This window comes from Peromyscus maniculatus, chromosome 15 (genome assembly GCF_049852395.1).
Source record: "Peromyscus maniculatus bairdii isolate BWxNUB_F1_BW_parent chromosome 15, HU_Pman_BW_mat_3.1, whole genome shotgun sequence".
NCBI lineage: Eukaryota > Metazoa > Chordata > Mammalia > Rodentia > Cricetidae > Peromyscus > Peromyscus maniculatus.
Window position 1 is genome coordinate 75297887 of NC_134866.1, and position 13653 is coordinate 75311539.

The window sequence follows — 13653 nt, forward strand, 5'->3', positions numbered from 1 at the left end:
AGAAAGGCTGGGCAGATGGCCACCCAGCTAGAGAGCATATTTTACAGATTCTCTTGCACTTATGTGTGGTCCTGTAACTAGAGTGGCTGCCAAAAGAATGTGAGTTTAAATATTGTTTACAATTTCTTTCTCACTTGTTTAACAGCAAATTATTTGCTTTTAATCCACCCCTCCCCAGTACTATTTCTTCCTTACCAGGAAATGGAACATGGAATACTTTTGTCAGACCAGTAATTATAACACCAGGAGATGATGGAACAGTGTAATTTAAGAAAAATCTATGTCTGAAATTACTGTGGTAATCAGAGCCAGGGATATTGTGGAACTCCAGGCCCGGCCTGGCCAATATTGTCCTGAAATCAGGACAACTATGACGACAGGTAAGGGACGCTCACAAGATCCAGTCTATGGACATTCCCTCCTAGGGAGAGTGGGGCAAAGGTAACTGGCCCTCATCTGAGATTAGAATCGCTCACTCCTTCCTGTGCACACGGTCCCCATCTGCACACCCTCCCGTCCAACTACAGATGGTCAGGAGAGGTGACAGACTGCACAGGAGAAGAAGTTAGCCGCGGGAGGGACTCCATCGATGCGGCTCTCAGGAGGTCATCGCCCTTGCTGCTGGACTGCAACGCTTTAGTGATGAGCTGTTCTTGAGTCACTCAGCCTAGAGGTAAGCTCATCCGTTCTCCTGTGAGGAAGCCCAGCAAACTTATTTGTTCACCAGGCCAGGCTTTCACGGGATTGTTCCTTTGGTGTGTCATCAGTGCCTATCTTGGATCAGTATCTGTTTGTTCCTGTCTCCACAGGAAAAGCAGTGTAACAAGTGATTGCTTCTTATTATGTAAGAAAGAAAGTGTTATTGCGGTTTGCTTGTGCCACCTGCTCATCCTGGATCATAACAAACAGAACAACAGAACACACTCCTGGAATGAGAGGACGAGTGCTGTGTGAGGGGAGTTTCTTCTCTGACATAATACAAAGTAAATTAAAACAACCATGAAATCTGTTGGAAAGATTATATAAACAGCAAAACCAAAAAAGCAACAAAATTGATGAAATCTAGTTTTAAACAAACATTTGAAGAAAGGAACACTTATATTTTGAAAACGTGAATTAATACAATTTTTGATGAAACTAACTATATCAACAACAAAAACAAATTAAAGCAATATTCTGGGAAAGTGTTTAGGAAAAAATGATATGGTTGAGTAAAGGAAATTCATGATCTCTGCAGTCCATTGTAAGATAAAGATTTTGTAGCTTGTCAGATTGCTATACAGTTTTATTTCTGTGCTCAGTTCTGGGTAATCTGAAAATTACTTCACCTTCCTGTGTCAGTTCCCTTATCTGTAGAGAGTGCTCACTGTGCTCAGTGCTTCGCGAACTTCAAGTCAGATTTTAATAGAAAATTCTCATCTGCCTACAACTTTCGTCTGATCAGGAGAGACACTGCTGCCTGGGGCTGTCAGTCTTCCACAGGGTCTCCTGACTTCCAAACTTTTCCACGGAAATAACTGTCAGTAGCTGACAGAACTTTGAATTATTTATCACACACACCCCCAAATTGTGGAGAACATAAAAAAACCTCTAGTTTTTAAAAAATTCTTTTATTCAAAAAATGTATGTAATACTCAACTTCATATGGAAAAACAAAAGACCCAGGATAGCTAAAAGAATCCTATACGATAAAGCAACCTTTGGAGGCATCACCATCCCTGACTTCAAACTCTACTATAGAGCTATAGTAATAAAAACAGCTTGGTACTGGTATAAAAACCAACATACGGACCAATGGAATCGAATTGAAGACCCTGACATTAATCCATGCACATATGAACACCTGGTTTTTGACAAAGGAGCCAAAACTATACAATAGAAAAAAGAAAGTATCTTCAACAAATGGTGCTGGCATAACTGGATGTCAATATGTAAAAGATTACAAATAGATCCATATCTGTCACCATGCACAAAACTCAAGTCCAAGTGGATCAAAGACCTGAACATAAATCCAGTTACACTAAACTTAATAGAAAAGAAAATAGGAAGCACTCTTGAACGCATTGGCACCGGAGACCATTTCCTAAATAAAACACCAACAGCACAGACCCTGAGCACAACAATTAATAACTGGGACCTCTCGAAATTGAGAAGCTCTTGCAGGGAAAAAGACACAGTCAATAAGACAAAAAGACAGCCAACAGATTGGGAAAAGATCTTCACCAACCCCACATCTGACAGAGGATTGATCTCCACAGTATATAAAGAACTCAAGAAACTAGACATCAAAATACTGAACAGTCCAATTAAAAAATGGGCTAAAGAGCTAAACAGAGAATTCACGAAACAAGAATCACAAATGGCTGAAAGACATTTAAAGAAATGCTCAACATCCTTAATCATCAGAGAAATGCAAATCAAAACGACTCTGAGATACCACCTTACACCTGTCAGAATGGCTACGATCAAAAACACCAATGACACCCAATGTTGGAGAGGATGTGGAGCAAAGGGAACACTCCTCCACTGTTGGTGGAAATGTAAACTTGTACAACCACTGTGGAAATCAGTATGGCGGTTTCTCAGAAAATTAGGAATCGAACTACCTCAAGACCCAGCCATCCCACTCTTGGGCATATACCCAAGGAATGCTGATTCATACCATAAAGATACATGCTCAACTATGTTCATAGCAGCACTATTTGTAATAGCCAGAACCTGGAAACAACCTAGATGCCCATCAACGGAAGAATGGATGAAAAAAATGTGGTACATATACACAATGGAGTACTACTCAGCAGAGAAAAACAATGAAAGCATGAAATTTGCAGGCAAATGGATGGAACTAAAAAAAATCATCCTGAGTGAGGTAACCCAAACCCAGAAATACAGTCATGGTATGTACTCACTCATAAGTAGATTCTAGATATAAAATAAAGAACAACCAGACCACAACCCATAGAACCATAGAGGCTATATATATAGCATGGAGGTCCCTAGGACGACTGTGGCTGATAATAAATTTCAGTTTTACTCAATTATTGAAAAAAATAGCCAAATGAATGGAAACACATGAACTATGAACCAAAGGCTGAGGGGTCCCCAGCTGGATCAGGCCCTCTGAATAGGCTTGATCAGTTTGGGAGGCAACTAGGCAGTGGGACCAAGTCCTGTGCTCATTGCATGAGTTGGCTGTTTGAAACCTGGAGCTTATGCAGAGACGCTTGGCTCAGTCTGGGAGGAAGGGACTGGACCTGCCTGGACTGAGTCTACCAGGTTGATCGCAGTCCTTGGGGGAGGATTTGCCCTGGAGGAAGTGGAAATGGGGGTGGGATGGGGGTAAGGGGAGGGGTTGGGAGGGGGGAGAATAGGGGAACCCGTGGCTGATATGTAGAACTGAATGGTATTGTAAAATAAAAAAAAAAATGCATGTATTTGGTATTTCACTTGTAGCATAACTTTTTATTTTACTAAAACATGGTTCCTCTAATGTAAAGAGTTAGCCTCCCACTCAGTTCCACTCCCCCCAAATTAGCCTTATTTGACTTACAGTCTTGTCTAGCTGCAAAGCACACATATCATACAACAACATAGGCTCTGGGTCAAATCCTAATTCTGCTAATTATATGCCCTTTGAAGCCAGGCAAGTTAATTAAGACAGCGTTCACTCTTGCATGCAGGGAAAGGTATAGAGCAATGCCCAGCATGTGTGCCAGCTGAATGTGCATGCCCAGCCATGCGTGTCACAAACACTTCCGTCCGTCCGTCTCCCCTCATTTGCCGTTGTCAATTCCCATCCCACCAGCTTCATCCCAGTAACTCAAGAAATACCTGTAACTGCGCTTTCCTTAGCTGCTGGCTGGTAATCTGAGATTTCTGTTGCATCATACTATCAATCCGTTGATTGACCTGCTTTTCCTTCTTGAGCTCATTTCCGTAAAATCTGGACCCCTACAGAGAAAGCCAAGCAGAAGAGAAGCCTAAGAAGGAGAGGACCACTGCAGTGACCTAGTGGCCAAGAGCGTGACCCTGGAGTCAGACTGCGACCTGAAAGTTCCTTCACCTCTCTATGTCAGTTTCCTCATCTGTGAAGAGTGCTTCCCTAGTATGCATGACGCCCAACTCAACACCACACACACACACACACACACACACACACACACACACACACACACACACCCCTAAATCATTTCATTCTTGTCAGACAATACTACAAAGAAGCAATCTGAGTTAAGATTTGTATTCAAAACAAAACAATAAAAAATGTCGGCTGTGGTGTGTCCATGGGGCATATCCAAGCTTTGCCAGCTAGTTCCTTGGTTATTTCCTCACGTGTTTCCTTTCAGAATTTTAGTAGTAAGTCATTAAAAAGCACACCGTAAGACACTGAACCAAGTCTGTTATTCCACCACAGAACACAGTGGCTATTGACTGACTAGGTTGTAAGTATTAAGTTAGTTCTACATTTGACTCTCATGAAAATGCTGCTACAGAGACTTATGCACACAGTTCCGCATGGACAGACATTGTCATTCCTCTTTGATGAGGGTATTTCTGTGTCTTATGGTAATGCATGTTTAATCCTTTGAGTAACTGCCAAACTGTTTTCCATGACTGAATCATTTCTCTGTTACTGCATATGAAGGTTCCAACTTCCCCATATCCCTGCCAACACTTTTGATTGTATTATTTATTATAGCCATTCTAGCCAATAATAGTGTGAATGGCATCCTCCTAGGGTTTTTTAAGTTGCATTTCCTTAGTGACAAATGATGTTGAGTATTTTTTCATGTTTGAGACGTATGCACATCTTCTTCACTTAAATACCTATTCATATCTTTTGACCATTTTTTGATTGAGTTGTTAGTGTTACACAGCTACCTCAATCTTATCAAAACATTCAGAAACAGAGTCTTTTGGTGCAGTTTTGATATGCCGATATATAAGCACACAGAATAGAGGGAGGGATATAAATTGACAGAGTGGCTATGGTGAGTAATTTAGCAACTCGTAAAATTATATACATATTATCTGTATTTTATAGAGCAATTCCACTCCTGGATATCTCTTTTATAGTTGCCACACATAAGATTAGTAAATATAGTCAGGTGGTGACTTATAATTTCAGTATAAGCAGGAAGATCCCAGCACTCGGGAGACAGAGGTAGAAGGAGTTCAAGGCCAGCCTGGTTTACATAATAAATACCAGGACAGCCAGGGTTATATAGTGAGACCCTGCCTCAAAATAAATAAATAATTAAATAAATAAATAGATAGACAAATAAATAAATAAATAAATAAAATAATAAAATAAAATAAAAGATTAGGAATGACATATATCAATCAGTAACAATTCTGATTAGATTAATAAACTATATCCACATATGCAAGGATAAATCCACCATCCAATTATAACATTCATTTACAAGGGATAAAAAGAAAATGAGAAAAAAACAGGTGCACTCTTTTGCTTTTATATGCATATTATATAAATTCAAAGTAGAAAGTTTGGTAACAAGAACAACAGATTTAAAAAGCATTTATATATTTCTAGCTTAATGAAATATTAAAACATTTTTAATTAATAAAAAGGATAGTAAACCAAAACCTAATGGTTTTCTTTTAATACTAACTAAATCATAGATACTGAAAGAAGCAAGAACATACCTTTGTGGCGTCCATTATAATTTTGTTTATTTTCTCTTTATCTAGTCCTTCCATTCCTGCTTTATTATCATTCAGTCCCATCCTAAGCAGAAGATCATCTTTGCATTTTTTCTTTTCTTTGGTGTTATCCATGATGTAAACGAGGTAATTTCTTCTTTATTAGCTGCAAAGGCATACAAAATAAGCACTGCTTTTAGGTGTCCAGAGAAGGGCCAAAGATAAAAACCTAGTAGAGTGCTTGCATAGTACGCAAGAGGCTCTAGGCTCCATCCCCATGGGCACAGCAATCCTGGGGAGGTGGGGAAGAAGAACAGAAGCTCAAGGGCATCCTCAGCTCTACAATAAAGTTCAGGTTGGTTTGAGCTACATGCAAACTGGTCTTTTAAAAAAAACATTTCTTAGCTCTTGAAAAATTACTACTCAGCCAGGAGGCGGTGGCCCACACCTTTAATCCTCGCACTCTGGAGGCAGAGGCAGGTGGATCTCTGAGAGTTTGAGGCCAGCCTAGGCTACAAAGCAAGTTCCAGGTCAGCCAGGGCTACCCAGAGAAACCCTGTCTTGAAAAACCAAGAATCAAAATTCAAAAACCAAAGAAGAAAGAAAAAGGAAATGAAGAATTACTACTCAAATTTTCCATTATTACCCTCAGCTTACTATCTTTCTGGAGACAAGGAAAGTATGGACATTTCTTGTGCATTTTGTCCAGCCACCATGCTTGCTGCCCGACATATACATGCTCAATAGCCCGAAAAGACAGATGGTACTACTCCAGACATAACAAGAGAGGCCTGAGTCTCAGAACATGTCTGCTAACATAAATTCACTGGAAAATAGCTACATGTTTGTTAAAAACATAACCAAGTCCAAACCTTGTGGGGTTTTTTTTCTACTGAAAATTTTTTTTCATATCTTCCCCATCCACTCAAATTCATACCCTTTCACTCTCTCTTTAGAAAACAAACAAGCAGACAACAACAACAACAAAAACATGAACAAAGAAACTAGGAAACACATATATGCACACACATCCATAAAATGGAAACCAAAATATACAAGCTAAAGACCATAAGACAAAAAATGCCAACCGAAGCAATTTGAGACAGGAAGTCTACAAAAATACTATTGAGTTCATTTTGTGTTGGATACCTACTGCTGAGTATGGGGCTTACCCTGAAGTGTGGTTAATATACCCAGTGAGGCTCCACTGGAGAAAAAGAATTGTTCAGTTACAAGCAGATATTAAATACAGACAGTTTCTTGATTAGGGTTAGGAGTTCCTGTTCACTTTCCCCCTCAGCAGTGGGACCAACTCTGCCTTAACCTGTACCAGCACTGTGCATTCTTCCAGTCTCTATAAATTCATATGTGAATCCATCCTGTTTGGAGGATACTGTTTTCTGGAAGTCATCCATCCTCTCTAGCTCTTACCATCTTTCTGCTTTCTCTTTCACGTAGCTCCCTAAGCCCAGAGGGGATGGTTTTATGAAGACATCCACTTAAGAGTGTTCCAAAAATCTCTCACTCTGAATATTGTCCAATTATGATTCTTGGTGTTAGTTGCCACCTATTGCAAGAAGCTGTTGCTCTGATGATGATAAATTAGGGATTGATTTATGGGTATAGTAGAATTTTATTAGGAGATAGTATATTGTTATGGTTCCTTTAGAACAGTAGTTCTGAATCTGTGGGTCACAATCCCTTTGGGGGTTGAATGATTCTTTCACAAGGGTCACCTAAGACTATTGGAAAACACAGATATTTACAACTCATCTAACAGTAGCAAAAAATTAAAGTTATGAAATAGCAACAAAAATAATTTTATGGTTGGGGGGTCACCACAACATGAGGAATTGTATTAAAGGGTCATATCATTACAAAGGTGGAGAACTACTGCTTTAGAAGAGTAAGAGTGTGAAATTTTCCCTTAGGCTCATGGCCGTTCTAGTCTAGGGTTCTTAGCCACCACAGCAGTGTCAGATATGGGTTCCATCTCATGGAGTGTGCTTAAATCCAATCAGAGTGGTTGGTTGCTCCCACAATGTTTGTGCCCCTATTGCACAAGCATCTCTTACTGGAAGACCACTGTTGCAGATTACAGGGTTTGTAGCTGGGTTAACAGTTACCTTTCTTCTCTGGTAGCATTTAAGAATACTCCCTAGTACCATGAACGCTAGTCTTAAAGGGTGAAGCCTCTAGTTAGGCACTAGCTCTACTTCTCCATGTTTGATGAATTATGTAAGTGCTGTATCAGCAATAGGGCCTTACCATCAATTTTGGAAGAGTAACCAAGGGAATTTCCTTGGTGCCACTTTGGCCAATGACTCAAATAGATATAACCCATTCCTGGCACTAGAGGTTTTATTTGGTGGTGTAGGATGTCTAGTCAGGACATTGTCTCCCCATTATTTGATGACTCCATTTAGATTTATTTCATATATGTATATATTTTAAGAAGCTTCTATAGTAGTGGGTTTCCATATGGTCCCTCAAATGGCTCTTAGTGTAGGAGGCTTTCTTGGACTGCCATCACTCAAATCGTGACACAGAGACTTATTATTAATTATGAATGCTCAGCCTTAGCTTAGGCTTGTTTCTAGCTAGCTTTTTAAACTTAAATTAATCCATTTCTATTCATCTATGTGCTGTCCTGAGGCTCATTTACCTCATTTATGTACTGTCCATCCTGCTTTTCTGCTTCCTCCATGTCTTTCTGTCTGGCTCCCCTTTTCTCTCTGCCTACCAGTCCCAGCTATCCCCCCTCTGCCTAGCTATTGGCTGTTCAGATTTTTATTAGACCAATCAGGTGCCTTAGGCAGGCAAGGTGAAACAGTAACACATCTTTACAGAGTTAAACAAATGCAGCATAAATAAAAGCAACACATCTTTACCTAGTTAAATATTCCATTCCACAACATCTTAGTGTCAGTTGTTCCTCCCCACATTCTCTCCCTCACCCCTCTCTTCTTTCTTCTTCCCATTTAGTCCTTCCACTCTGGTCTCACCACTAGCTAGCTCTTCAAAAAAATATATACTATATCTCCTCCCTGGGAGACCTTCTCCTTCTCCTTAGTCCCTTACTATGTACCTAACCTCTGTGGTTATACAGATTGTAGAACACATATTGAAAGCTTAAAAGCTAACATTCATATGTAAGAGAAAACATACAATATTGTCTCTTTGGGTCTGAGTTGCCTCACTCAAGATGATCTTCTTTCCTAGTTTCATCCATTTATTTGCAAATTTAATATTTTTTTAAACAGCTGAATAATACTTGATCATGTAAATGTACCACATTTCATTATCCATTTATCAGTTGATGGACAGCTAGGCTACTTTAAATTTTTGGCTATTATGAATAGAGCAGCAATTAACAAGTATCTCTGTAGTAGGATGTAGAGATCCTTTGGGTATATGCCCAAGAGTAGTATAGTTGGCTCTTGAAGTAGAACTATTTCCAGCTTCCTGAGGAACCACCATACTGATTTCCATAGAGGCTGTACAAGTTTGCACTCCCACCAGCAATGAATAAGGGTTCTCCTTTGCCCACATCCTCACCAGCATGAGCAGTCATTTGTTTTATTGATCTTGGACACTGTGACTGATGTAAGATAAAATTTCAAAGTAGTTTTGATTTGTATTTCCCTGATGACTAAGGATGTTGAACATTTCTTAAGTGCTTCTCAACCATTTGTTTTTCATATTTAAAAATTGGGATATATATATATATATATATATATATATATATATATTCAGATATATAATTGGTAAAGATCTTTATACAGTGTGTAGCCTACTGTTTTGCCCAACTGATGTTGTCCTTGGCCATAAGAAGCTTTTCAGTTTTATGAGGTCCCATTTATTGTTGGTCTTAGTGCCTGTGCTAATGGTATCTTGTTAGGAAAGTGTTATCCTTTGCCACCTCTCATATCAGACCAGGGCCTTATGCTGAGGTCCTTATTCTATTTGGAGTTGTTTTGCACAGGATGATAAATATGCACCATTTGTTGAAGATGCTGTCTTTTTTTCAGTGCATATTTCTGGCTTCTTTGTTAAAAGAAAAAAAAATCAGGTGTCCATAAGCGTGTGGACTTAGTCTGGGTCTTCAATTCAATTCCATTGATCAACATGTCTGGTTTTTTTTTTTTTTTTTTTTTTTTTGCCAATACCATGCTGTTTTTATTACTATAGCTCTGTAGTGCTATTTGAGATTGGGAATGTGATTATCTACAGTGGTTCTTTTATTAATCAGAATTGTTTTGTTATTTTAGCTATCCTGTATTTTTTTGAGCTTCATATGAAGCTAAAAATCGTTTTTTCAATTTCTGTGGAGAAATTGGAATTTTGATGAGGACTGTGTTAAATCTGTAAATTGCTTTTGGTAGGATGGCCATTTTCACTATATTAATCCTACCCCATGAGCATGAGAAATCTTTTTATCTTCTGATGTCTAATTTATTTCCTCAATGTCTTAAAGTTTCTATTAAAGATTTACCCCAAGGTATTTTTGAGGGTACTGTGAAAGGTATTCTTTTCCTATTTTCTCAGTTTGACAGTTGTACATAAGACAGCTACTGATTTTGTGTTTTGTATCCCGCTACTTTACTGAAAGTGTTTATCAGTGTGGGAAGCTCCTGGTGGAGTTTTTAGGGCCTTTTATGTATAGAGTCATATCATCTGTAAATAAAAACACTGACTTCTTTTTCTATTGTATCCCCTGATCTCCTTCAGTTCTTATCGCTCTAGCTGAGACTTCAAGTACTATATTGAATAGGTATGGAGAGAGTGGACATCCTTATCTTCTTCCTGATTTCAGTGCCAATACTTCAAGTTTCTCTCTGTTTAGGTTGAACACATTGGCTGTGGAATTGCTGTAAATTGCCTTTATTAGTTGAGGTATGTCCCTTGTATTCCTAGTCTCTCTAGGACTTTTATCATAAAAGGATGATGGATTTTTGTCAAAGGACTTTCTGCATCTAATGAGATGATTATGTGGTTTTGTCTTTTAGTCTATATTATGTGGTATATTATGCTTATTGATTTATGTATCTTAACCATCCCTGCATCTCTGGGATGAAGTCAAGTTGATCACAGCAGATATTTCTAGTGTGTTCTTGGATTTGGTTTGTAACTATTTTATTGATAATTTTTGCACCTGTGTTCACAAGGGATTAGTTTGTAATTCTCTTTCTTTGTTGGATCTTTGTATAGTTTAGGTATTGAGATAATTGTGGCCTCATATTCCTTCTATTTCTATTTTGTGGAATAATTTGAGGAATATTGGCATTAATTCTTCTTTGAAGGTCTAGTAGAAATCTGCACTGAATTCCTCTGACCCTGAGCTTTTTGGGTCAGGAGATTTTAATTACTGCTTTTATTTCACCAGGGGTTATGGGTCTGTTTAAATTGTTTATCTGACCTTGATTTAACTTTGGTAGATGATACATGTCATTGGGGTTCACTTATGCTACAAACAAAAAAGCCTAGGTGGACCACCGCCATGTACCTACAACAGTGATAGTAACCTATGTGTAATTGAAAGCCTTTCACAACAATGCTGCTTCCAGCTCTAGTAGCAGCAAAAAATAAAAATTATTTTCATTATTTCAGAAACAATTTTTAATACTCTGACTTCTAATGGTAGCTCCTTTAAAGAGGTAAAATTCTGGCACATTAGTGCATGCCTATAATCCCATCACTTGGGAGGCTGAAGCAGGAGGATTACAAGTGCCAGGCCAATTGGGGCCACAAAGCAACACACTATCTAAAACAAAACAAGCATACACTATTGATTCTCCAACGGTGCTATATATTGTACACCCCTGGAGACCGTTATAAAAATCTTGATGCTCAAGTCTCAACACATACTAAATAAATCTAGGAGAGTTGGATATCAGCCTTAAGGTATCTATATGCTCCAAAGTGTTGGAACTATGAGGGTAGCTGTTATCTCTGATAGTCTGCATCTGAAGGAATTTACAGGCTATTTTTCTGTTCTCAATATTTGAACTGTTTTCTCTTCAACTGTTACATTAACTTTAATATTTTATTATATTTTACTTCAGCAATTCTGTTATTTGACATTGTTCTAGGAAAGCAGGCAAATGTAATTCAATTATAATTTCACCATAACAACACCATAACAACACCACAAAAGAATTAGTTAAAATAAACACATTCCTCCATTTAATTTGTCTTGCCCCTTTTTTTTTTTTCCTAAATACTTAATTTCATTCACAGTTAATACAGAAAATACTTGGAAACATTTCCATATAATGTTTGACACAGAAATCATCAAATAGAAGTATACAATGTTGACAGGAGGCAGTACATTTATAATTTATAACCCCAAATGTATTTATAAATTAGAAATGGAAAGATCTACAAATGAAATTATGAAGGTTCATCAAAGTCATTTAATCTGTCAGTTTCTCATTCATTTTTATGTCTTAATAATATTCTATTGTATGAATAAGCCACATTTTATTTCTCTCCAGTATTTGATAGCTATTTGAGTTGTTTTAACTTTTTTACTATTAGCAACACACTGCTGTAAACTTTCATGTACATGTTTCATAGGTGCACATTTTCAGTAGTTTGAGGATATATTCCTAAGGGTAGAATTGTTAAGTAACAGAGTAACAATGTTTTGCATTTTGACCAACCACCAAACTGTTTTGCCAAAGTGGCACACCATTTTACAATCTCACCAAATCCTTGTTTTTAAGGCTCTGATTTTTATACAAAAGCATTCAATCATTCTGTCAGACCAAACCAGGAAAAGTAAGCTATAGTTCAGAGCTGTTCTATTCCATTTACTATGCAAAGCCATTCTTGGCGTTTGCAACTCTCAGCCCTTTTGAGTATTCTTGCAGTGTTCACCTTTTCCTCCACCACTTTTTTTTTCTTCTTTTTTTCTGGTTTATTTCTATCTATTACAAATGTATAAAAAATCCTCCATCAACGCTGCTGTTAGCAGCAGAACCTTAAGAAATATACCTTTGGTTTGCCTCAGAAAAGGAACACATATTGCACTGTAAAGTTTATAAAATTGGCACAAAACATTGTGATAATGTTACAATACCAGTTTTAAGAGTTCAGTGACTAATGGGGAGCTGATGGGATACATGCAGAACTGTGAAAGCAATCTCACTTAGCCAGCTGTACACATAGACTGTAAATCTACATTCAGATCATTTCTGAACTAAGACTATCAGCTCAGTTTATCTGTTGAGGTCAACCAGGAAACCCTAGAATATACCTTGATTTTTGCAAAAAACAAAATAGGGGGAGGGGTTTCTTCAGCATTTCAGTCCATGAATAACAGTATCCTAACAGGCTAAGTGTTCTCTCACTGTCAACATAGAATGAACTGCTGCTGGAGGTCAACTTGGGTTTTAATTTGCATTAGCACTTACATGCATAGTAGTCCAAGTTGTTGACCTCATGACTTTAAAAAGTAACTCTAAAAAAGTAACATGGCCCTTCTTGGAAGACTAAAGAAAGACATCCAGCCACAGTTGTAAAAAAATCTCATCAAAACAATATACCCTTTTATGAATTACTCCTCAATTAAAAAAAAAGTAGCCCCAAATAAGAAGCAGCTCTGAAAAAGAAAATATAACTTAAGATATTTGAATAAAACAAGGTGAATACAGGTTCAAAAATAATTAAGATACATTTTCTTAAGGCTACCTAGAATTAGGCTTTAAAGAATTCTACCATTTCAAGTTTACCACTAGTTACTAGATGCCTATTTACAAACAAGATGTTCACTTTTTTTGTTCCTTTATCAAGAGAAAAATCTACCTTCAGACTATGAGGGTGGTGATGGGGAGGGACAAGATTCAAACAATCCCATGCAAATATCACATTTTTCAAATGGAAGAACTCCAAACTGCACTAGAAGTTCCAATCACCAAGACACTTTCCATTGAAATGATTCAAGTACAACTACATGGCACCAAGGCCTAGGCCTAACATAGGCCT

At 37.8% G+C, this 13653-nt stretch overlaps 1 protein-coding gene across 7 annotated transcripts in view; it reads right to left on the bottom strand.

Moving 5' to 3' along the window:
- Polk (DNA polymerase kappa) overlaps positions 1–13653 on the bottom strand; it is a 65329-nt gene that overhangs the window by 32806 nt on the left and 18870 nt on the right. For 6 of the 7 annotated variants that reach the window (XM_016004206.3, XM_006985751.4, XM_016004209.3 and 3 more), the window contains exons 2-3: positions 5668–5830; positions 3832–3951 (exon numbers count right to left, since the gene is read on the bottom strand). In XM_016004206.3, coding sequence (XP_015859692.2) covers positions 3832–3951; positions 5668–5799 — 252 coding nt within the window. In that variant the 5' untranslated portion in view covers positions 5800–5830. The remainder of the gene's footprint in view (positions 1–3831; positions 3952–5667; positions 5831–13653) is intronic. The other variant, XM_042261655.2, reaches the window with a different exon arrangement.